Source organism: Pelecanus crispus, chromosome Z (assembly GCF_030463565.1).
Source record: "Pelecanus crispus isolate bPelCri1 chromosome Z, bPelCri1.pri, whole genome shotgun sequence".
Taxonomy (NCBI): Eukaryota; Metazoa; Chordata; class Aves; order Pelecaniformes; family Pelecanidae; genus Pelecanus; species Pelecanus crispus.
Window position 1 is genome coordinate 25,371,576 of NC_134676.1, and position 26,207 is coordinate 25,397,782.

Sequence of the window (26,207 nt, forward strand, 5' to 3'; positions counted from 1 at the left end):
TTCTTATGTATTTCTTTTCTTTTTTTTTTTTTTTTTCCCAATTGAAAGTGACTTTGAAGGTTAGTTTTACTAAATTTTCATCCTCCTAGTTAAAGAGCCAGGAAAAATCTTTCTTAAAAATCTCTGTATGAGCAGCAGCATTGGAAATGTTTGAAATAAGGTGTGCATGTGGATGCCCGCACATACACGGAGTATAAATACACATTTCCCTGCATTTGTCATGGTTTTCTTGTGCTGTAAAAAGGATCATTAAAATAATTAAGGGTGAAAATTCTGCCTGTGGTGTCTAGAAATATCAAAGTTCTTTTCTGTTTGCTGTGTATCTAATTTCTCCTTTCATTGAGAAATTAAAGAAATACTTACTGCGGCTAGTTTGATATTTTTCTCTACAGCAGAGCATAGTGCATAGCATTGCTAATGCTACTAATAGCTCTGCATATGATTGCAAAAAAATGAATACAGCCATGGAATATTAAAGAACAAAAATCTGCCAGAAAAGAGGCTTTATGCAAGGGAAGCTAGGAAAATACTACTTTGGGTCATGTAATATTTTTTTTTTTTTAGTGATGCACAATATTGATAACATTCATTTAAACTTGTTGACATTCGGTTCCTAGTGTTTCAGCTGAAAACTTGTGTGTCTTTGTTCTCTTCCACTTCTTGGAAGTAGATAAATCGGTGAAAATAAAACAACCCCCCGGAAGCGTGTGCTTTGCGGTAGGAAGATGTGATCTTTGCAAGGCACTCTGCCATGCCCTGAGAGGTGGTGCCTGTGTGGGGACGCAGCCGGGGTCAGCCGCCACCGCTCCGCAGTGTCCGTGGTCCTGTTGGAAGGAGCAGGGCTGCTGAAGCGCTTGTGCCGATGCCTACACTTCAAACCTGCAGCCTCTTGTCATTCCCGAAATGCTGTTTTCTGTGCAGGTTTTTTTTTTTTTTTTTTTATTCTTTAGCACTGCAAGCGTGCAGGTTTGCAGTTGTTGTCCCGTTGCCTCAGCAAAGGTGTTTCCCAGACCCTGGCCGCTGCACACCAGGGTTGGGAGTTCAGCTGTGTCCCTGGTTTCCTCCCTAGCTGAAGTGGGGGTGTTTGAGCAGCTTTCTGCCGGCTTTCTCTTGCTGCCTCCCAGCTATTCACTGAGGCTTTTGGAGCAGGCAGATGTGGCAGTAGTCACTGACAGCAAATTTCAACACTGCGAAACGCTTTTTCCTGCCAAGATGGCCAGCAGGACGGGGACGGGAAGGGAGTATCCTTCCTGCTGCACAGTGGTGGCACGCAGTGCTGCACATCTGGGCAGCGAAGGGTGGGTTTTCTTTTTTTACCTTCTTTTGTCAGATCCCTTTTAAAACTGGAAGTGAAGGTGAAACATCAGCGTGCTTCCTGATGCTCAGGCAGGGCTTGGAGGCACTGTACCCCTACAGAAAGGGGGATTTTTTCTAGACGGTATACTTAGAGCAGAGCTGAGCGCGTTGGGCTTTTTGGATTAAATTATCGAACAAACTTCCTTAGAGAATCTGCTATGTTGAGTGTGGTGCCTCTGCGTCCTTCCTAGTAGGGCTGACCTGTTGAGCTGCTGCAGCTGCGTGCGATGCTATGACTTCTCTTGCTTTTTGGGAGCTTTGGCAGTTTTCCCTAGGTCGGAAATGAAGTCGTTTTTGAAGTGTTTTTTGTGTGTGTGTTTTTTTTTTTTGTCAGAAGCAAAGGCCTTTGTATATCATGTGTGTTCCTGAGAAGATACCTGTATGACTGTCAGATTAAAAAGGAAGTCTTGATGCTACCAGCAAATAAAGTGCCCTATGTGATCCCCTTTAACCATGAGTTGAGCTGTATCTATATATATTTATTTAGAGCTATATTCTGGGTTTTGGCTCTTGTTGTAGGGCCTTACAAGAGATCTGCAGAACCTGCTATTTGTTAATCTTTTTCTTAATGTTCCTTAAAACCGTGTGAGTAAATCCAAGGAGACTTAGGGCAGGCTGAGTTGTTGGAAGCAGTGTCTTCAGTACAAATACTGTTGCTTCCTTTGTTCCCTGGAAAGGGAGCAGTCTGTCTGTCCATCTGTGTGTACAGAGCCGGCACACAGGAGCCTTTCAAGAACTGAAGGACTCGATCATATTGTAACAAAACTGTTCTGTCTTAACCAGGGTAAAGTAATAATTGGCTCAGACAGCAGTGTGCATGCATATTTATTGGCCACTTCTTGGCCTTGTAGAATACTGTGAAGGCCGCGCTTCATTTTCTGTGCAACCATGTGTAAATGTGTTTGTGAAAAAGTGTTGGATGCAAGCTGATTTTTTTTAACATAGCTATAGCTGATTCTTCGTATTTGAGTTGTATGTATTTATTTTTAATTGACCAGAGGTCAGATTTGTTTTCAAGAAAAATGCAACTGTTTTAGAGGCAAATCTGCATTTCTAGAATGGGTGTGAAGTGGGTAGCAAAATAATGTCAATATATATCTATTGATCCTTAGCAGAATTCTTAAAATATTTCTGTACTACCTAGGATATGATAGGTATCAACATGCTATAGAAAAGCATCATGAACTTTGTTCGCTGATTCTGTTTATTTATACATCATCATATATTCACATAATAAACTAAACAATTTTGAACAGTGACTTTAGTTTTAAGCATTGTGTTTGTGTATGTAGGATGTAAAATCAATATGTAAAATGGTTAGAAGTGATGCTTTGTGAACAGCAGAGCTTTACAATATGTTTATCCTTTTTACCTTGGTAAGGACGTGTTTGTAGTGTCAGCTGCAGGTTGTGTTCATATGTAAATTGAGAGTTGCTGTATGAATGATTAGCAAATAATAATCTGACTGTAAACAAGACCTTTTCTGCCTCTTACCCTTTTCAGGCAACAGGGAGCCTAGGACCTGACTTACTTTCTGTCTGTGCAGTAGCTGACGGGCTGGTGTCACTGCCCTAATGAGGAAGCTGGAGGTCATGGAGGGAAGAGAGATAGTCCAAGGCTTGAAGTCTAGAACAGGAATGACAGATGCCATTCAGCTAGAGAACTAGTGAGGTCTCTCAGCCCAGGCTGAGGGAGATCCTTCCCATGGAGCAGGGTGGAAAGGCAATGCTGAATTTAAGAAATGTGGGATGAATTGTCATCAACTTACTTGACCTATGGTGCATGGTGGTGGGGAAAAAAAGTCTCTGCTTGTTTTCGAGGAAGTGTGATAGGAAAGGGGGCAAGAAATGGGATCTTTCCTTGCCCAGTGAAATCTGTGTGGCCTGGTGAGACTTCCTCTGTATCCGCTCTTTGCCTTCATTGTCCTTGGCTTCTTGGAAGTGGTGCTAGTTTTCAGAGAAAAGCCTTTTATCTCTGTGCAGAATTAGGTTATTTGTGATTCTCTGTTCTGCAGAGCAGAGGCTGCTCCAAGAGCTGTGAATATTCAAAATAATTGCACAGTTCTCTAAACCCTACTCAAAACTGAGGTGGGTTAATATTGTTTGTGGGAAAAGGGAATGTAGAATATTCCAATCAGCAGCTGATTTAATTGGAACTGCTAATGATCTTGTTCAGCTCTTAGGTTTGATGCAGGTTCATGGAGACTCCTGTTTACCTCCACATTGCTCAGATTGCACCCCCAAGCAGGATTCTTCAAAAGTTGATGTTGTGACCAAGAGCAGTGGAGCTGCTCCTCACAAACGGGAGTTACTGTGGGATATCTGTTGGAAATTTGTTTGCACCTCTGCTTGTGATGGTTCTGTAAGACAGACCTCTTGGGCATCTACACTACCCCATTGTAGTGTCTCATCTTCAAGTCTAATACGGTTCTGAATTCTTGTCAAGCATCTGGAGTAACTAAAGTGCACTATGGAACCCAGTGTAAATAATGTGAAGCAATTGATTTATGTTCCTAGCAATATGCTTTGCTACAAAGGGTCAACCACTGTTGAACTGGCAGTGGGACTTAACTGGCCTCAGAAGCGCACTCGCTTCTGGCATGGCTTGTGTCTGGAGGTGCAAGAGAAAAGAGGGGTTTGTTAGGTTTGTGAAGCCATGCTCCTCTTAAGCATTTTGCTTTATAAAGGTGAGAGTTTTTACTGAACAATTGAATATCTTTTCACCACCAGGTAGGCTCCTATACTTTCACATGCATGGGACTGGAGCATGATGCTTTCCGTTCTCGCTTCTTTAAACGTCTGGATAGGTATGATGCGATTTGGCATATTTGATGACAACATACTTATTAGTAGAATTTTATTTTGGGACTTCTGGTTGATAATGAAAAAAGCTAAGCAGTAAAAGTATGTTGGATATTTTCTGCTTTCGGTGCACTATATGTGAGAGTTTTCAGGTGCTATATCTCTTTTGGATTCGTGCCTGACTGGGGGAGGCTTAAAATGGGTGACAGCACACAGCCTTTTTATGGAAGCTTTAGGATTTTATGTGCATATACAACATGACCTGAGGTAGAGTGGAGTTGTGCAGCATTCAAGAGGAAGAAATTAAAATGCTTAATAGAACATCTTTGTTCATATTTTTAAGGCTGAATACTTGACCTGTATTTCCCAGTTTCTGTGCGAAGTAGGAATATTGGCTACAGAGAGATTAGGGGAGCTTGGGGGTGGAGTATTTTGGACAATAGAACCATAGTGGGTGTTTCAAGAAAAGGTGGAGCTGAGCAGATGAGTTCCATTCTCATTTCAATTTAATTTTTATTGGAAAAAAACACCCTGTGTTGCAACAAATCTCAGCAGCTCAGACTAGCTTATTTTCCTTATCCTGGTGTTATTAGTGTGATTGTGTTATCTTAGCTTCATTCACCTTCTTGGACCATGAATTTCCTCTCCTGAAATCTATTATTTTCTTTCTGGCTGCCTCACACCTCATTATGTACTTGGCTCAAATTGTACTTCTAAACCCTGATGCTAGGTCTTATTTTGAACCGGTTGTCATGTCCTTAATTTTCATAAGGACATGTGGGCTGACGTACTTGATGTGACTACTTGATGATATAATTATCAAGCAGAGAATTCATTCTAGCTGTAGAATAAATACATGATGGTAGACAGTTGGATTTAATGCTACTGAGGTTTTTAAAAACATGAAGATAATCCTTTCTGAGTAGGTGAGCTGTTAAAAGTCTGTGGCTAGTACAGTGTGAGAATAATTTTCATTAGAGGAATGTAGCTGATTCTATTCACACAGAAAATGAATAGCTTCAAAATATGGAAAAAAAACCCCATGTTTGAGGACAAATTGATTCAGTCCTGATTCCCTGGAGGAAATTATTCGAGGAGACTGTCACTCAAATTCCATCCATGCTTCTATAGGATCATTAAATCTATGTGTAGAAGTCTATGGTAAGGATATTTTGACGATTCCCTTCTATGTAATTTTAAAGCCCTTCTCCTCTAATGATACTGTCTGTTCCTTTTTGTAAGGCTCATGGGAGGGAGGGGGGGAATAGGGTTTTGTGAAAGCTGTTATCTCCTAAATTTTACAGTGCTTCTGTAGAAATTCATCACACCTACAACATAAACAGGTTTGGTTTTTTTTTTTTTTTATGAAATGTATGGAAAAATTGATTGGAAGAAATGAATTCTGCAGAACAGTACATTCTGCATAGCTTGGAGTTTGTCATGTGTTTTCTGTCTTTCAAAGTGCCTTTGTCGGAAAGGAATTATTCAGTATTTAATGTTGGGGGAGGGAGCGTTTTTATGTGTTAACTATCCATGCATTGTGAATATTAACAGCAGAACACTGGTGGCAAGATGTGTACTGATAAAAAATCCCTATGTAAGCAGCCTGTATACACTCAATGGCAAACTTAACTCCCTTTGTACTGTAGATACAGGACAATCAAATGTACTTGTTTTCATATACTTTGTCTTAGATGTTATGGGTCTTTGAAGCAGTGACATTCTGAAGTAACTTCACAAATTCTTTTATTCCCCTGCCCTGCAATTCCATAGACAAGTGGAAAAAACTGCCCTCTGTTATCCCATTGGTCCTCAAGTCACTAACATTTATTTAAAAAGGGTGTGGACAGAAGTGTATTCTTGCAGCCTGAGTGCAGTAATAAGACAGCGGGCAGAGCGTGTGATAGCCAAAACCTCAAAGTACAGCATGAATGTCTGTTTGCTGGAAACTGCCTACAGGGATACAGCTATTGTATTTCTTGCAACATGCTGTGAAGCAAGTTTCACTGAGAAAAGGTGCAACCAACCAAACCCTGGTTCTCCTGTTGTGCTTATATGTCATGCAACATCTACACATGTCCATATAGCTAGTAAGCATGAAGTAAATACCAGTATGAGTGATGATTGTGGCTGGGCAAAACTATTTGATGTGCTGAGTATAAGCAGCTTGAGTAAAATTATTTAAAATCTCTCTGGTAGAATTTCAACAACTCTCATTCCTCAAGGTACTTGCTTTGATGTTCTCTTGCAAACAGTAATGCCCAATCTGTACCTGGTAAGACACACAACCTGAGCTTTCATAGTGTTCAGGTTTCCAGGAGGTCTTTCAAGTAAGTATTAACAAGTTTGAATAGGTCTTGCTATTATTTATTTCAACTTGTCATAATCTTATTACTGAACAATTGTAGTGTTGTTTTGGCTGAATTAACCACTTTGTGTGATTTGAATATGTGCCATGTTATACCTCTTCAGAATCAGCTGTGTGTTCCAAGGAAACAGGACCTAATAAAATGTTCTCTGTTGGTTTCACTTACTTGGACTTGAATGCTCTGCCTGGCAGGAGGGGAAGGCTGTTTTTTTGAGGACAGAAAGCCTTTCGTCTGCTGGATAGGATTTTGCTTTAAGTAGGTCTGAATGGGGGCTAGAAAGCCCCTCTGGGTCAAATCGGTTCATCTAGCTGTCTGCTCTTTGAGAGTAGCACAAGACGTTATTCAGGGGGAGCTTGCAAGCCTGGCTACCTTCTACCATCCATTTCCCTCATATTTCCCCAGCATCCAGAGCTGTTATGTCAAGGCTGTTAAAGGGTATATCCTTGTCTAATCTTCTCAGTCTACTACAATAGCAGTTACAATGTACAGGCTCCTTTCAACTGCATGCTGTATGTGCTATAGAACTTTCTTTGCCCTTTGGAAGTAAAAGTGAGCTTTCAGATAGCTTCCAGAAATGCTTCGTTGATATATGTGTAATTGTTTCTGTAAAGCAGGAGCTGGCCATCAATATGAAAATGTTAAGTCTTATATTTCCGTACTGTTTTTTTTGTAGTGCTGGGCCATATAATGTCTTCTGGTATAGTTGCTTCAGGTGATGAGATAGGTTCTCTACCTCCAGCTGAAACCCAGCTGACAGATCTATGTGTCATCTACTATATTGAATTTGACTGTTCCTATATTAAAATTAACTTCTGCCCCCAAGAAACACTTAGTGAAACCTAATACTGCTGTGATGTTTTGGTCCTTAATTTGTCATATGCAAGAATGCTTATTTTTGTTTCATTATCTCCATGTAATGGAATCACATTCTCCTTCAACAGAATCTGAATTTCACCCTGTTGTGTTTAAAAATGCCAAACTTCAGAAAATGCATCTCATTCCCATGTTTCTCATATCGGAAGATTGTCTATGGACTTTTGAACTGGGGACATGATGTCGAAAAGTGTTGGTGGGAAGGATGTCTCTCCTCTTCCCCCTCCCTTTCTTTCCTCCCCAGTCCTGTTCCCAAGAATCTCTACATGTAGGACCTCAGGTATGGCCAGTTCACGTGGGGTCAAAATTACTTCCTCCTGGCTGGTAGCTTCTGTCCCAGTGTCCAAGATCCAGTCCCCAGCTGCGCAGGGTCTCCTTCTTCATTTTCATGCAAATCTGTGAAGAAGTTTGTATTGTTGAGAACTTGTGTGCCCAAAGTTTGTGCTGGCATTGTATCAAACAAATTTTAATTCTGGTAGAGTCACTTAGCAACAAGGAGGTACCTTTGCAAGAGAATGCTGGCAGGGCATTGCTGTTAAAACTATGAGGTAATGGGTGTTGATATTTAAACTTTCTTACCTTTCTGTTACCTAAACTGTCTTACCTTTCAAAAAATCATACTTTTCTGAAGCTGCCAGTTTGGGCAGTGGAAAAGCATCTTAAATGTGAATTGAGGATCTGGACAGTACTGTGCTACTCTGTACTATAGCCCCATCTTAGTTTCTTCTGAAATCCTGAAAGCTGTGGAAAAGGAGCACAGCTTAATTGGAAATAATGAATTTTGTAATCGGACTGCATGTCGTGGAATGTACAAGTCTGTTCATTGTGGGAGTGACTTGAGCAGCTGTAAAGGTTATATACCTGATTATAAGGGGAAAAGGTGACAGGGCGGAAGACACTAATTCTGTTGTGTAGACTTAAGTGCTAATGTGCAGGGAGCTTAGTACATTTGTTGATTTGTTTTGTTTTGGTTTTCTTCTTGTTTAAAGTTCTGATGAACCTTAAGCCAGGAAAAAGAGATTAAAATGTGGTTGGTTACTCTGAAATGTGAACCTGTTTTTAAGAAAGTGCATGAATTTTTGCCAATAACTCGCCTAAAGCCTTGATTGGATCGTGTCGTTGTCAGATGCTTGAATTCATTCGGAGTGCAGCATTGAGCAGACTGCTATCCATCAGTTGACGAGCAGTTTGAGTATTTGCTTATAGACTTTTGTGAAAGAGTCTCAAAATGATGTTTCTTAGTAGCCAGCTGTTGTCAGTCATTTTCTTTTTAACTGATTTGTAAATTCACCTTGTGAGGTATCTTAGCACATGGATATAGAAATATTTGCGATATACTTGTGTTTGTAAAAGATAGATGGTAACAATGGTTAATTAAATATTCTTTGTGACCCCAAAACCGCCTATCTAGGACATTGCTAAAGGCATGGGTTGTGAGTTCATCAGTTACTTCAGTGTCTGTTGAGAACATGAATGAGTTTTAATATGCTGAAGAAGCAGATTCAGAAACCACTGTGTTTCTTGATGTTTTAGTTGTGTATCTGCAAACACTTCCAATAAGCTGCAGATTTGATTAAAAAAAACCCAAACTCAGAAGACTAACTAACCTGAAATATTAAATACAAAAGTAACTCTAAATATGGGTTTCAAAGTGCTTTGTAGGGCATACAGTACTTTGGTGTGGGATTAACTGTAAGCAAAAACGGGCTTCACTGTGCATCTTCATCAGTGACTGTGGTGACCTTGACTCCTCCTTTCACTGGACAGAAAGGATGAAGCAGTCAGGTATGCGGGTGATATGTAGATTGTCTGGCTGATAAGTCTCAGTACATAAATGTAAAAATCTGAAAGACTTTGATGTGCTTGGCTTCCTAAAAAATTGTGGTAAGAATAAGGGTTTAAATGTTACAGAAAAACACTTGAGTAGTTTGCAAAATAGTGACACTGTGTGACTGCACCAGTTTAAGGAGAAGGGTGCTTGTAAAACTCTTTCTGCTTTGCCTGCTCACATCTCTGCTCTTCCTTCCTTTCCCTGTATTTGCTGACTTGCTTTTTGTTTTGTTTTTGTGAATTTAATCAAATATTGAGACATTAAATGTGTTGTTAAAACCAGAGGGCTAAAATGTTGTGAAGGAATGATGACAGGAACAGAATTTGAAGAATGAGGATCTGTATTTACACTTACTTCAAAGTCAGTGTAAATGAGTGACTGTTTTATGAGCAGGATAATTTTAAAGTTGGGGTTTTCTTTTGTTCTGTTTTTGCACTGGTATAGATAAACCTGCTAGACTGGGCAGTGGTTTGCGTTTTGTTGATAGTACAGTGCCATCTAGTGACTGCTCACATGAAGCTGGGGAGAAATTGTCGAGGAAAAATGTTGGCAAGAGCAGATCGCGTAGGTTGCAAAGTCAGGTGGTTCACAGCTGCAAAAAGACTGCTTTGTGGAAGGTCGAGTGAGCTGAAGTCTGATCTCCTGTACCTTGAGATGGGATGACTGCAAAAAATGCTCCTTGTGTGTGAGTGTGGTTGGAGGTGATGTGAACTGTACAAGATGTGAGGATGGCTTTCTCACATAGCCAGCCACAAATCTGGCACTTGCAAAATTTTTGGTTTCAGTTAGCAATTTAGTTACCTTAAGACCTTTTTATCCACTTTTTCTTTCTGAAATGTTGTCATAGTCTTTAGGTAAAGGTAACTTAGATTTTTTTCAATGAAGGTAAGTAAATACTAAATAAACAGTATATATATGTATTTTTTTTTCTGTTTCTTTGCAGCTTGATCACATATTGTCCCCCCCACCTATGCCTTTTCGAAAATCCAGCAGTCCTGAAGTCTCTTCTGGCCCTGGAAAGTCTTCTAAATTTAAGAGGCAGCTGAGTGAAGATGGGAGACAGCTCAGAAGAGGAAGTGTTGGAGGTGCTATGACTGGTGAGCTTGGGGTGTGTGTAATGTCACCTGGAGGTTTAGCAGCTGTGGAGCTGATGGCACCTCGAGCCCTGGTGTTGCCCTGTGGCTGAACTCTTTGGGGTGGGGTGGGGGTGGAGGGGGGGCAGTGAGCTCCACATAGAGTTCCCATAAAGTCTCTTCCACGTGAGTTGCCCGATTGTCAGTGGGGCGAGCACGTCTGAGGCTCTGCCTCCATGGGGTGCTGATAGTTGGCCAAGCACAGCCTGAAAACGACCCATTTCTTGAAATTTTCGGGAACATGAGGAACATGACATTTATCTTGCTGATTTAGTTTGGCGGCTTAAGGTTTGTCTGAGACATGCTCACATGCATTCATGCATGGGATCACATACGTCTTGTTTCCTCAAGGAGCTGAAGTGCACAGATGGTCCCTTTAGACTTGATTTCATTAAAGAAAAAGCAAGTTGGCCTCATTTATCTGGTGAAGTCCTCCCAGGGGAGGAGGGGCATTACCAGCTAGCCACTGGCTGTGGACTGCAACTTCTCTTCCATGGAGCCATGCAGAGGCAGCAGGACACTTGAGGAGGGCTCAGGCCCCCCCTGCCCTGATAGCGTCTGTGGAGGATGCCAGGTGCTGAAATCGTGATTGTGCCCTGGGAGCTGTATGGCTGTGGCAGTCACTGAAGAGGCATTGGTTCCGAGTGTGAAGTGAAATGAATGTGAAAACATCGGGACAGACTAACTAGCATCTGCTTTGTGTATTTCAAGAAAAAGTATTTTTAAATTTGCTAGAATTTAGCAATAAATATATTCCTGAAGCGCACAGTCTCGTAACAGTTTGAAGAATTTGTTGTGAAGAACAGCATATTAAGTACTTGTCGAGAGGGACAATAGATTTCAGTGAATTTAGTGGAAGGGATAAATTTGAGACTCAACATCTTGCTTTATCTGTTCAAGTGATGTTGATTGATATCAAAATCAAACAAGTGAAATTCAGGTTAGAGAAAGTTGAAATGGTGTTTACTTGACATGTGACTGTCTTCTGTCTCTGAATTCTGTACATTGTCCAGAGGCATTTTTGCACGTGGATGAAAAATGGTGCCACAGTGGATAGAGCTGACTCTTCTGCCATAAGCGTCTGGGAAGTGCTTTTAAAGTATTTGCTTTTCTCACTTCCTTCCCACCCCTCTCCGTGTCCTTAGGCTGGAAGAAGCTCCAAGGAGCTATTGCAATACTTCTCTTTGTCTGTAATCAGTAGCTTAGAATTGCCTACAATGCTTCTAATGAGTGACAAATAATATTTTTTTTTAACCTAAGTAACTTAAAGTAAGTTGTCTCCTACTTTTTGTGAAGAAAAGGCAGATACTACTACAGGAACTTCTTGTGTTGCATCAGCACATAATTCATAGAATCATAGAATTGTCTAGGTTGGAAAAGACCTTTAAGATCATCCAGTCCAACCATTAACCTACACTACCAAGCCCACCTAAACCAATCAAGGGCAGACTAGACTAAACCGTATCCCGAAGTGCCACATCTACCCGTTTTTTGAACACTTCCAGGGATGGTGACTCCACCACCTCTCTGGGCAGCCTGTTCCAATGCTTGACCACCCTTTCCGTAAAGAAATTTTTCGTAATATCTAATCCAAACATCCCCTGGCACAGCTTAAGCCCATTTCTTCTTATCCTATTGCTAGCTACTTGGGAGAAGAGACCAACACCCACCTCACTACAACCTCCTTTCAGGTAGTTGTAGAGAGCAATAAGGTCTCCCCTCAGCCTCCTCTTCTCCAGGCTAAACAACCCCAGTTCCCTCAGCCGCTCCTCATAAGACTTGTTCTCCATACCCTTCACCAGCCTTGTTGCCCTTCTCTGAACACGCTCCAGCACCTCAATGTCCTTCTTGTATTGAGGGGCCCAAAACTGGACACAGTATTCGAGGTGCGGCCTCACCAGCGCCGAGTACAGGGGGACGATCACTTCCCTGCTCCTGCTGGCCACAGTATTCCTGATACAAGCCAGGATGCTGTTGGCCTTCTTGGCCACCTGGGCACACTGCTGGCTCATGTTCAGGCAGCTGTCGACCAACACCCCCAGGTTCTTTTCTGCCAGGCAGCTTTCCAGCCACTCCTCCCCAAGCCTGTAGCGTTGCATGGGGTTGTTGTGACCCAAGTGCAGGACCCAGCACTTGGCCTTGTTCAACCTCATACAGTTGGCCTTGGCCCATTGGTCCAGCCTGTCCAGATCCCTCTGCAGGGCCATCCTACCCTCGAGCAGATCGACACTCCCACCCAATTTGGTGTCATCTGCAAACTTACTGAGGGCACACTTGATCCCCTCATCCAGATCATTGATAAAGATATTAAACAAGGCTGGCCCCAAAACAGAGCCCTGGGGAACACCGCTCGTGACCGGCTGCCAACTGGACTTAACACCATTTACCACAACTCTCTGGGCTCGGCCACCCAACCAGTTCTTTACCCAGCGAAGAGTATGCCTGTCCAAGCCGTGAGCTGCCAGCTTCCCGAGGAGGATATTATGCGACACGGTGTCAAAAGCTTTGCTAAAGTCGAGGTAGATGACATCCACAGCCTTTCCATCATCTGCCAGGCGGGTCACCAGGTCATAGAAGGAGATCAGGTTGGTCAAGCAGGACCTGCCTTTCGTGAACCCATGCTGGCTGGGTCTGATCCCCTGGTTGACCTGTACTTGCCTGTGGAGTTCGCTCAATATGAACCTCTCCATAATCTTTCCCGGCACCGAGGTCAGGCTGACAGGCCTGTAGTTCCCCGGGTCCTCCTTCCGGCCCTTCTTGTAGATGGGCGTCACGTTGGCAAGCCTCCAGTCATCAGGGACCTCCCCTGTTAACCAGGACTGCTGATAGATGATGGAGAGTGGCTTGGCGAGCTCCTCCGCCAGCTCCCTCAGTACTCTTGGGTGGATCCCATCCGGCCCCATAGACTTGTGAGCATCCAGGTGGCATAGCAGGTCATTAACTGCTTCCTCCTGGACTATGAGGGCTCCATTCTGGTCCCCATCCCTATCCTCTAGCTCAGGGGCCTGAGTACACTGGGGATGACTGGTCTGGCTGTTGAACACAGAGGCAAAGAAGGCGTTAAGTACCTCAGCCTTTTCCTTGTCCTCGGTGACAATGTTCCCCCCCACATCCAGCAAAGAATGGAGATCCTCCTTGGCTCTCCTTTTATTGCTGATGTACTTATAAAAGCATTTTTTATTGTCCTTTACAGCATTGGCCAGATTGAGTTCTAGCTGGGCTTTTGCTTTTCTAATTTCCTCCCTGCAGGACCTAACAAGATCCCTGTACACCTCCTGAGTTGCCCGCCCCTTCTTCCAAAGGTGGTAGACTCTCCTTTTTTCCCTGAGTCCCCGCAAAAGCTCCCTATTCAGCCAGGCCGGTCGATTTCCCCGCCGGTTGGTCTTATGACACATGGGGACAGCCCGCTCCTGCGCCCTTAAGACTTCCTTCTTGAAGAGGGCCCAGCCTTCCTGGACCCCTTTGCCCTTCAGGACCGCCTCCCAAGGGACTTTCCCAACCAGGGTCCTGAAGAGGCCAAAGTCTGCCCTCTGGAAGTCCATGGTAACAGTTTTGGTGCCCCTCCGCTTGGCATCACTCAAAATTGAGAACTTTATCATGTCGTGGTCGCTAAGCCCGAGACGGCCTCCGACCTCGACATTTCCCACAAGCCCTTCTCTGTTGGTAAACAGCAGGTCAAGCGGGGCACCTCCCCTGGTAGGCTCGCTTACCAGCTGCATTAGAAAGTTGTCCCCCACATACTCTAGGAACTTCCAAGACTGCTGCCTCTCTGCTGTGTGGTATTTCCAGCAGATGTCCGGCAAGTTGAAGTCCCCCACAAGAACAAGGGCTAGCGATTGTGGGACTTCTGCCAGCTGTTTATAGAATGCCTCATCTACCTCTACATCCTGGTTGGGTGGTCTATAGCAGACTCCCAACAGGACATCCGCCTTTCCGGCCTTCCCCCTCATCCTTACCCATAAGCATTCCACCTTGTCATCACCACTGTCAAGCTCTATGCAGTCGAAACACTCCCTAACATACAGAGTCACCCCACCGCCTTTCCTTCCCTGCCTATCCCTTCTGAAGAGCTTATAGCCATCCAGTGCAGCACTCCAGTCATGAGAGTCGTCCCACCACGTTTCCGTGATGGCGACTATGTCATAGCCATCCTGCTGCACAAGGGCCTCCAGCTCCTCCTGTTTGTTGCCCATGCTACGTGCATTGGTGTAGATGCACTTAAGGTGGGCTATCGATTTTGCCCCCAACGTTGTCGTGCTGCCCCTGGGCCCCTCATTAGTGGGCCCGTGTATATCCCCTTCCCCCTTCAAACCTAGTTTAAAGCCCTCTCAATGAGTCCCGCCAACTCATGGGCGAGAATCCTTTTCCCCCTTTGGAGACAGCCGATCTCCATCAGCCGCCAGCAGGCCCGGTGCCGTGTAGACCTCCCCATGATCAAAAAACCCAAAATTCCACTGACAGCACCAGCCTCTGAGCCGCCTGTTAATCAGGTGAGTTTTCCCATTCCTTTCAGCATTCCTTGCTGCCACTGACGGGATAGAGGAAAACACTACCTGCGCTCCCGATCCTGCGACCAATCGCCCCAGTGCCCTGAAGCCCCTTTTCATTGCCTTAGGACTTCTCTCTGCAATCTCATCACTGCCCACCTGTATAACCAGCAACGGGTAATAATGGGAGGGCCTCACGAGGTTGGGGAGTTTCCTCGTAATGTCCCTAACCCGGGCCCCAGGGAGGCAGCAGACTTCCCTGTGGGATGGGTCCGGGCGGCAGATCGGGCCCTCAGTTCCCCGCAGGAGGGAATCGCCCACCATTTTGCTGTGATTGCCCACAATTGTTGCTGTGATTTTTAGTGCAGTAGGGTAAGATTTGCCGTCTCCCTTGCAACTTCATTTTTATCAAGAGTTGTATTATGAAGATTTCAGAAACAATATAAGAGTATTTGTGATCTGTATGGGCTTTTGTGAAAGATAAGTGACTCGCAGCATTCTGAAGTGTCAATTTTGCTAACCGTATCTCTGGCTTCTCTGGAGTCTAACTACTCTAAAAACTTGAAGTGTACACCAAACTAGTGTTTTACTGAAACTAAAAATTGCCAGCACAGTACTTATTATTTCAGCAGGAGTTGGTGTGGGTTTTTAATTTTGGTTTTGATTCACTTTGAAGTGGGGTGGTTGTCTTTAAAAATTGAACTTACCCGTATAAGCCCTCCAGATAAAGGGGGAGAAGGCAGCCTGATCAAAAACAAACAAAGTAAATGTGCTCTGCTGCTGTAGTCTCTAGTCTTTATCTCTATGCTTGAATTATTGCTTGAGGTCTTTATAAGGGGGAATGGATATGCTTTTTGTCTGCTTTCAATATGTTGTGCAGGGTTTCATGTCAGGGTTTGGGAATACAGTGTGCAATGCTGTTAAACTGCTTTATTGCTAATGCACTTTAAATGAACCTGAATACCCTAAGGCTTTGGTATGTTAAAATATTTAAAATATCGTAACAGCTTTCATGATACTGATTAAATTAATCAAAGTCATTCTGATGACAGAAGGTTCTTAATATTCTTTCGGGATTTTTAAAAAAAAATTGATTTTAAAGAAACCACTGCAGATAGAGAACTATTTTTCTAGAATTGTTTCACATGCTCAGTAATCTTAAGTTAATCATTTCAGTGTTGCCTTGGACTTGTATTTACCTACCTTTTTTTACATACTTAAGTTTTAGGGTTTTTTTTTTTTAGTTTCTTTAATGCTTAGGAGCCGCTCACTGCTTTGAAACTACAAGAATCACAATATCATTTTTAAAAAAAAAAAAAAAGGCGGGGTGGATGAGAAGGCCATCCATTAAAATGAGTAAGCTGACATGTCCTTGGTTCAGGTTTACTTCTATGCTCACACATCCCCTCCCTAATTTCTGTTTGAGTCTTAATGTTTCTGAAAAGATACTTATGGTCCATAAGGGGGGAAAAAAAATATTTGGAGACCTGTCATTTGGAAAAGTGCTTGATCTTTAATATCACTTTACACTGATTACTGCCTGCCTTCCTTCCTTCCAAAACTTCTGTTTTGTTGCTATTGATACTCTTAAGTGCTGTCTTAACAATTGGTATCAGTCCATTGGAAAATAGTTCCAAAAGGTATTTTTGAAATTGTTTAAGGTACAGTCTCTACCTCTGTTGTTCAAAAATGTTACCTTTGCTAAACTCCTAGAAATACGTTAAGTAGGAGTAAGTAAAGCAAGAGGAAGACTCCTAGCTTACAAATTTGAAGAGTATTCCTATGCTGGTGCTTATTGCTCATTCCAAATGTTAGAAAATAAGTGAATTGTGCTTTGTGTATTACTTTGACTTTCCCTTTGCTGGTAAAAAACCAATATTATTGAGCCATAGAGCAGAAGTAGTATTAACGATAAAAACAAAAATAAAAATTTAATTTGTTTATATAAAACCAGATAGTTCAAATCCTGCAGGGCTGAATACTAATAGAGGTAAATAGATAGGGTTTTTATCTCTGGGAATAGATCCCAGATAAATGAGTTTATTGGGCTTTACAAGGGGGCATAATGTTATGCATGACATATGAGAAGAAATAAAATCTATATTGTTGCAATATATTGAATGAGACTTAAAAAACCTGAAGGATTACAGTTACTGAGAACCTACTGCTCTGAATTGGCTAAAGTAAATTACAAAACTCTATATATAGAAATGGGAGAAAAATTGAGAATTATGTACAAGGTCTTTTCAGTGGGAAATCAACACAAGGGAGAGGAGCGTTGGAAACTTGGAGAGGTGGGATGGAAACCTAACTTACATTCTACACAACTTCAGGGAAACTGGAACCCAGATTTTTTTTCTGAATTGCCCAGTTTTAAGCAGTCTAGCAATCACATGTTTTCAGTGACAGGCAAAGAATGCTCTTCGGAGTTGAAGAAAATTAAATCAATGTTTTTGATAATAAATCTACTATTGCTTTCTGTTGAAAATCGCTAGGGAAACACTGATACTAAATAAATCTTGTCCAATAAAAGAAATGAATACTCCTTCCTGGAGACACCATGGTGTTATATTTCGGAAAAGACACTTCAGTCTAATTGTTGCGACAGTATTGCTTTCCTTAATCTTCATCCCCAAGGAGCGGGAGGAGAAAGACTTTTGGAGAAAGAGAGACCGAATTTGGAGTGAAAAGACTTTGTTGGATGTGGCCTGCTATTAGTCTAGCAAATCTACTTTAATAGTTCTTGTTGTGAAGTGCTAGCAGTACTGCTTAATAGAAGGAAAGGATGAAAAGTAGTATTTCATAATGGGGGTTGCTAAACATAAGCATTCATCAGATAAAACAACTTCAAAGTATTTGAAAGTAATTTATGACCAGTTCCTCTTTTAGTTTAAAATGTCATGTTTCCAAAGGTTTATAAAGTTTTGGGTAGCAAAAACACTGATACGACAATAGTCAGTGTTTGCCTTCTCCTCTTCTGCTGTTCCTGCATCATAACTCCTTTCCTGCTCCAGCTTCCCCCTTCCCTGTGTGCATGCATTCCTGTAACAGCCCTTGAGACATACTTTACCTGGGAAGGGAACTGGAGCTTCAAAAGTTCTGCTTGAGCCACAGACAGCGTAAAACACAATCCTTGCGCAGTTCGTTCAGCTGGGGAATAAGCCCTGTCGCAAAGCTGAGCTGTAGCTACCCATTTAGTAGCTCTAGGTCAAATACAGAGGGAAAAGATCATTGCTTCTGAAGGAGGCTGGTGCCCTCTGGGTGCAGGGGCATTGGAGGAGTGCTGGACAGGCTGAGAGCAAAGCGTGGTCAGGTGAGGTCAGCTCTGTTCTTCTTGGGACAATAGACTTCTGTGCGTACACGTGTATTTAAGTGCCTCTCCCCCTAGCCTTAGATTGCCTTCTTAAGGATTCCTGACAGTGCACAGACTGGGGCTTTAGAACTTGTTTCTAATCAGGAGAAAAGATGTTTAATTAAAAAGCTGCTTTTCTGTGGTGGCTGGTTTTCTTGATCTCCACAAACTTCAAAGGGCTGTCTACAGTCAGAGGGTTTTTGGCTTAAATTGTCTGCAGATTTTAGTTTGCTGTATTCAGAGATGCTTAAATCACAGAAAGTAATGTGAAAGGCTGAGAAATTAAATGAGCTTTTACCACAGAGGGGGTTAACCTGGCAAATCACTTGGACAAGCAAATCGAATTGGCCTTGCTTTTGTGTCCCATTGCTGCTCCTCAGTTTGCACCCTGGTGTGTGGTGCAGCTCTGTTCAGTCTCCTCAGCTGCTCTGGTGCAGCATTTGGAGATTGCTATCTCCCTTTCTACTTCGAAAGGTATGAGAACAAATTGCTGGGAAGAGTTTGTGTTTTGCAGAGCGCTGCAGCTAGCTCGGTTGTCTCTGTACTGTACTGATAAGCTCTGCAGTTAGATACAAAGAAAAAAAATATGCTTTGTTACCTATAGTTTGAACTTCTTATCTTGCTGCCTGTTATCGCATCAGTAACTGCCTGGAAACAGACTCCCTGCTGGGCTAATTGTCTCTAATTGTGGTAGGGCTGTTATCTTGCTAACCTTAAATTGATCTTATACAAATTCTGGTGACATAACACATACAGATTTCATTTTATAGCATCTTTAATCCAAAAATCCTAAAGCACTTTACGTTAATGAACTTACCTCATGATCTACTGAAGAGCTAAAACCTAAGAAATCTTGGGATGTATATATATCCTTTTCTTCTCTAATATTCCTGCTTTGATCAGCTTTCTATCTCTAGGTCATCAGTCATCCAAATATGCTCAGCAATTATTGCTGTTCCTGTATAACTAACCTGTGGTTGATTTGAAATGAATTTGGGGATTCTCAGTCTGGTTTTTGCATCAGAGATTCATCACTCTACTGACACTAATTAGCAGAAGGATCAACAGCTTTATGGGCCATGAAGAACAAGCTGTTCTCTTATCCATGGGTTGGCATGGGCTGGCAGGACTTGGAAGGGGAGGTTTTCCCTGTTCATCCAGGGGAGCAGTTGACAGTGGTAGAAAATCCAGAGTTTTCACAATTATTATACTGTGTATTTTTTTTCTCATTAATGTTGTTGAAAATGCAGATTAGCTCATTAAGCCTTACAGTGTCAAATATTTCATACAACTTGGTGCATGGGCAAAATTGGGCATAAAATCGCATGACTTGTACCTTGAAACCTCTTTGGAAATGATACCTTCCTGTTCCATACAGTTGCTTACCATAACACACGATTTGATTATTTTAGTGGCAACGTTTTTAAGAGATTATTGTTATTAATGATGGCCAGTTGGTGTAGATAAAGGGAAGTGTTTCTTGTTTCCTCTGTACAATATCAAAATTATTTACCAATTTCCAGTTATGGGACTAAGTAATTATGCATGCGCCACTCCATAAAAAAGCCCTGTGATCTCATAGCTGTCTCCAGGGATACAGCTTGGTGGGTTCTGTTGGCCCGTCTCCGGCTGCAGAAGCCAGGGTTCTGTGGAATGCGGAGGACGGATGGCTGCCAGCGCTGAAGCTCTCTCAGACGTGCCTTTTTGTAGGAAATTTTACTTCCTGCATTTCCTTCCCTTCACATATTGGAGCAGAAGTATGTTTCAAAATTGCTTTTATCTTTGTGATGCATGCCAGGACTGGATGTACTCAGTTTAGAAAGTCTTTTCAGGCGCAGCTGCCTGAGGGCTCTCCCCGACAGCAGTGGAGGGAGGGTTGCAGGCCAGCACTGGTGCTAACACCACTCGGTTCCTGGGTACAAAAGGTGGGAAGGTTCAACAGCCAAGTGTGCATGGGGGCAGGTGCAGCATGCTTCGTTCAGTAGCACTGCCTACCCAGAGCATGTCCTGGAGTCTTTTCACTGCCTTCCTCGAAGGCTTCCTTAAAGCACTGTACCATGCGTTAAGGTTCCCCCCAGAATTAGTAGAAAGAGATAGAAGCAAGCTATTCTATAATTACACACCTAAGAATTTTTTTTTTTTAAAGCATGCAGTATAAAGCTGTCTTCTACAGATGAAGTAAATACGTTTTGCTGTGAAATATGCATTTTTAAATGGCTCTTGATGCACTGGTGGTTGAGATGACATTAGGTTATATTTGTCATTGTCAGTTACCTTCATCATTTAAGGCTTCAATCAACCTGCATAGTTGAGTTGCTTTTTACTTCCCTGTGCACCTAGCAAGATAATTTCCATATTCTTTGACATGTCTGGAGTCTGTATCGTGTAATAGACTGAGATGAGAACAGAAGATATTGTATTCCTGTCTCATTATTTTGCCTTTAACTCCTCGATTGCTGCTTAATCGTGCTTGTATCATCAGAACATGAGAAGTTGATTGTTGTTGAGATCAAAGCAAACTGTAGCAGTAGAGTGCCTAATTAGCAGATACATTTGCAAGTTGCCTGTTTTGAAGGGTGGAGAAATAGAGTTTAACCCTCTTTGGGACACTTAAAAAAGCAGCTTGAATGTTGTTAAGAGTCATTTGTCATAGTGGAAAAAGAAAATGTGGAGAAAATGAATATGCATATTAAATTTCTGAAGTTTGAGTTGTAGCTCCTTAAGAAATACCCCAAGAGCTGTTGAATTAGCTGTCTCAAGTATGCTTAGCATTGTAACAGTAGAAGCATACAAGCAAGGACTTGCCTGGACTTAAATGCTTGGGTATAGTCAGCTGATTACCTAAATCTGAGCTCTGTGAGGCTGCAGTCCTATTGTTGCTAGTACCTGAGCTTGTTAGTGCAAAACTGTCTCTGCTGTGTATTTGTAAATAAGTTATAATTGCACATCAAGACTGCATTATCCATAGTCCTAGAGGCTTAAGTCTTCGTTTTTCACCTCTGGAGTCTCTCGAGTAGATGTTGCGAAGGCAATGGTCTGACCACATGTGGAGGGAGATTGTGCCTGCTTGCTTCAAGATGGATGCTTTAACACAAGTTGAATGTACAGCTTGAGAAATGTTTGAGAAGAGGGAACAGCACTTTCTATGCTTAATCCTTAGAATGAAGGTTGAAGACTTGAATGGAAAAGTTTATACAGGGGCAGGCTTTTCTATTAGGAAACTTTTCACCATTTGAAAAATAGCTATAAGCATATAGTTACAAATAATTTCTTTAATTTTATGGCATAGCAACATAACCCTGAAACAAAAATAGGGGTCATAGTAGGGGCTGTAGAGAAAGTAGTATGTTGACACATCCCTTCATGCTTGTCATTCCTAATAGAGTCACTGGGCATTTTCTTCATAGTGCAGTGTGAGCCGTTTGTTTCATATCTTACTGCAATTTCTATGAAGCACGTAGCAAAAAACAAATGTTGAGGTGGTAGAGACTTGGGAGCCAAGAATATTAGCAGCGGGCAGAAGTAGCTGTTCACATAGTGGTTGAACTGAGCAATGGTGAATTTTCTGAAGTTCTTAAAATTAAAGCATGTGTATTCTAGGCACAACTTGGTTGCAAGTCTGCCAGTATTTAGAGTTGCAGGTAGGAGCTGTCCCTGAGCTCTTGGTGTGCAGGATTCTTGTTTTTGCAAAATTGACTATATATCAGAAGGAGCAATACAGCTGTTTCATCATCACTTAGATGTAGTACAGTTTAATGTGCTTTTGGTAGCATTATGCATTTGGTCTGAACCTTAAACTTCTGTTTTTTCTACTATTATCAGAGTTTCAGAACTGGATCTTCAAATTTTTTCTCGAATAGATGTAATCTGGAAAAAAGGGTGAAGGGGAAGCAGGAATATCTGTTATTAGGGTTGTGTTGTAGAATGGACCGACAGTCTGTAAGTTTTGGAGCTACATGTTAGAAGTATGGGAAAAAGGCTCTATTTCTTGGTAAGATAAAGGAAAGGAAGCAGCAGAATGTGCCCATCTCTGAGCTCGCTGATAAATAAGATACCTCCAACTAATTATTTTGCTGAGTTGTATTTCAGTAGAGTTGGGAGGTGGGGAAATAGGGTTGTAAATGATAACTTCAGGGTGTAGGGTTTTTTTGTCATGCAGATATCAGTGTCACTGGCTGGCTAAGACTGCTGTTGTAGTAGACATTTTTGGTATGGAAAAGTTAAGCCCCACCAAAACCCAAAAACCAAACACTGCCCTTGCCCCCCAAATCTGAATAAAACTAGCGAGATTTGCTGGTGATCCTAAATGCCTTTCAAGTATTTTACTGCTGTCACAGTACTTCAATAATAGATGGCAAATCATCACAATATGAATGTAACTTCAGTGAGTATCTGTTAGCAGAGGAACTTTGAGTAATTTCCATATGAGCACTATTCTCTATTGTGTTTTAAGTGTCTTTCAGTGAGAGAAATTTGTTCCAAGCATGGAAATGATGTTTTTTTCTGGGAGGAAAGCTAACTCTGTGTGATGACTTATTCTTCATAATTGACTTATAAACACTCTTGATTCTGAATCCCTTTGTAGTTAATGGAGGCTTGATTTTTTTATATATATTTCTGGATACAGATCTAAACCTGCATCCTACTAGTTTCTGGTTCAAAACTGGATGTGTCCTTTTCCAGTTCCAGTTTTGCCAATATTGATGAAATTTTAAGACAGATCTATTGGGGTTTTTTTAAGATCATAATCTCACCTGAAGTTTTGCCTTTTGTGGGTCACATTTATTTCATGCATGACCAGGTACCACTTCTTCATCTCATTTTAGAAAGTGAAACCAAGATAAAACATTTTAAGGAGATTTTACAGTGCATCAAAAAGTAAAAAATCTCTGAAGTGTAATAGGATTTTTCACAAGGGCTTCTTGTACAGTAACAAAAGAAATTATAATAGTGTCGGTTGTAATTAGAGGCTTAACTGAGTAATGTTATGTTTAGTGGACAGATCTGTTGAAAGAAAAACATGACCTCTTGCATCAGACAGGGAAATTGGCATTGTCCATTAACTTCAACCATGTGCAGTTGAGTATTATGCAAAGTATGCTAATTTTCTTAAGTTGTGCGCAATAAATGACGCATGAATAAACGAGTAACTCTTTTTTGCCTGCTGGTAGTAATTTAAGTAAAGTTTGTTGATGCAGCCGCAGTAAAATAAGGCAAAATATTGAAAAGTTTCCTAATGATGGCTTTAAAGCCATTGACTATTCTTTTACTTTCCAGTTACTGCTAATGGGAATTACAGGCTTTAATTCCCCCCCCATGTGAGAACAGACCCTAAATTTACAGCCTCCACATTATTTCCTACTGTCTGCAGCAGCTGAATTTGAAGCAATAAAGCAGAGTGACCTAACCTGTTGGTAAAATACTAATGTGGGAGGCTCTTTGCCTTTCACCTGGCAGGATTCTGAGGCTATAGTGAGGCTTCATGCATCTGTGGGAGTGGAAGTGATGTTACGTTGCGTCCAGCTTTGGTTTCTGCTTCCCGCTGCCCAGGCCGTTTGTGTGTGGCCATGGCCGCTCTGCGATGTGCTGGGGCTCCCACTGCTGCTGGGGAGCCGGCGTGGCAGGGGGGTGGCTTCAGTCTTTCCTCCGTTCACGGTAAGACCTGTCAATGAACTGTTCTGTCTGGTTTTTTGGGAGAAAAGCAGAAGGAGCAGGAAGAGGGAGAAGTACACAACTGTGTTTCCTTTCAGTGCATTTCTACGACCCAGAGCGATCCGTGGTAGGGTCCAGTTTTGTCTTCCACCATGGCCTGTTCCTGTTGCTCTGAGGTAGCTCACGCTCATAAGGCTCCCCAAAGAGAGGTGTCGAATGAGCAACCCACTTGAAACCATGCTTGGCAAATCTGCTTAACCACAAAAGTCAGTTCTTGAGATAAGATCAGTTATTTTTTTACTTCAAAGTCATAAGGGAGAAGAATCTAGTTTTCTGAATTGTTTTTAAATGATCAGCACTTATGTCATAAATATGCGTTTGATTTATCAAAACAATTAAGTGAAATAAGTATTTCTTGGCTCTTGCCTTAAAGATGTCAGGATGGCAAGAGGCTATTTTGAAGGCTGTTTCACGGCAGCTGACACAAACACATTGATGCTTGCTTCAGTTCAGTCTGGTAGACTGTAATCATATGCACAGCTTCTGCTTTGGACTAATTGTGTCCATAGTTACTGTCAGCCCAAATCCAGATCTTCCATTTTAGCAAAGTACGTACCTGTCTTCCATTTACAGTTGTGTAATGAAGAACTGCTTTTAATATTTTCACCAAAAAAATATTTCCATCAAAAACTTTCAAGATGCTTCCTCTGTGTTTATCTTTACATTTTGACTAATTACAAAGCAGACTTTCCAGCAGTGCAATCTACACTGTCCTAAGTACTTTTGTAAAGGCAAATACTTATTTGGATGGCAGACGGTTTTCTCCATCATATGCAATTGTTAAAACATCAGACTGCTGAAGATTTGAGACAAGTGATTTCTAAATTATAACTGAAAGGGAAGATTTATAGGCATTAGATTTAAGCCCATTTAGTAATTCTCAGCCATCCTATTGGGATATGGATTTGAGAGGGAGAGAGGAAGAAGAGTAATACTTTAGCGGTAGGAAAAGGTTTTTGTAGTTAGAATAAAGCAAAGACCACCTTCTGTGACTGATCTTTGAGGAGGTGTATGTGTTTTTTAGTCTCTTCTGGCCTTATACAGTAAGGCATACAAGAAGTATGCGCACACAATGCAATAGAAGTAAGAAGTAACAAAGAATCCGTTTGGACTTTCTACAAATATCCATTATAAAGGAAGCTAGACATATGAGAGGCAGGTTCAAGAGGAAGATGACGCTGAACTCCAGTGATGTATTCCCTATGCCACCAACAATTATGTAATACCATTAAATAATGCTAATTTATCACCATTATGTAATCAACTTAAGTCACCTTTCATCAAAATGTGTTTGATAAATGTGGTGGGCTAATGAGGATTGCATTCAGATGTGGGAAGAGATGCTAGTGATAGCAAACAGTGTTGTGACTTCAGGCTGCCTTGATAGTTTCAGGCACAGGAAGGGTAGCAGAGATGCCAGCAAAGCCTCTGCAGAAAGCATGGGAGGAAGTCAAAGACCATCTTGGGATTGAATGGGGCAGCAGTAGGGGACCTGTATCAGCAGATGACTCATCTGTATCAACAGCTGATGAAAGTAGTAGGAAAATTACTACCAGTGTGGCAATGGTCTTCTGTTAGATGGAGATTACCCTGGACACCAGCAGTATTTATGTGCTGTATATGGGCCAAAATGACAAATTAAGATGGAAGGTATGAGGTGGAGTTAAGGTAAAGTCTTCCTCTGTGTACCCCATGAGTCAGTTCACTCAAAAAGGAAAGTCACTGCTTGGAGCATTAAACTTGAAGGCAGAAATAAATGCAGTGTGAGAATCAATAACGCATTTCAGCTCAAGTTTTATGTGTAATACTGATATTTAAATCATGTAACAGCGAGGAGAAGCGTGGATGTGTGTAAGTTCAAGGAGTTATTAAAATGTAAAAGGGGGAAAATGCATATGATTATGAACGAAACTAGCAGGAAAAAGTATAGGAGTACTACATGGACAAGAAGGAGGAGGAGTGGATAGTCTGAGGGGATTATTGAATTTTTTTTTAAATGGAGGAATCCAGGGAGAGTTGCTGACTAACTCATTATGGGCAGGGACTGTTTTATTGTGTGGTGGTTTAGCTCAGTGGCTCTGTAATCCCTCAAAGAAAGCAGACAGAGTTTTGGAAGAATTTTTATTTATAAGAAATGTTGATGTTCCATTTTCTTTTGGAAATTAAACAGCCTCCTTGCATTCCTGTAAAGTATGTCCAACTTTCCTTATTTTAAGAAGCACAGTATTAAAAGTACAGTTGTTTTTTTTCTGGATATTTTGTTGCAGTTTGCAACAAATTGCTAATTGCTAAT

The 26,207-nt window shown here is 41.7% G+C and overlaps 1 protein-coding gene across 1 annotated transcript in view; it reads left to right on the forward strand.

Moving 5' to 3' along the window:
* The window catches only part of MAST4 (microtubule associated serine/threonine kinase family member 4), a 312,006-nt gene that overhangs the window by 56,926 nt on the left and 228,873 nt on the right, over window positions 1-26,207 (forward strand). Inside the window, exon 2 of the mRNA XM_075727088.1 lies at window positions 10,174-10,327. Within this exon, the coding sequence (XP_075583203.1) occupies window positions 10,174-10,327 (154 nt within the window). The remainder of the gene's footprint in view (window positions 1-10,173; window positions 10,328-26,207) is intronic.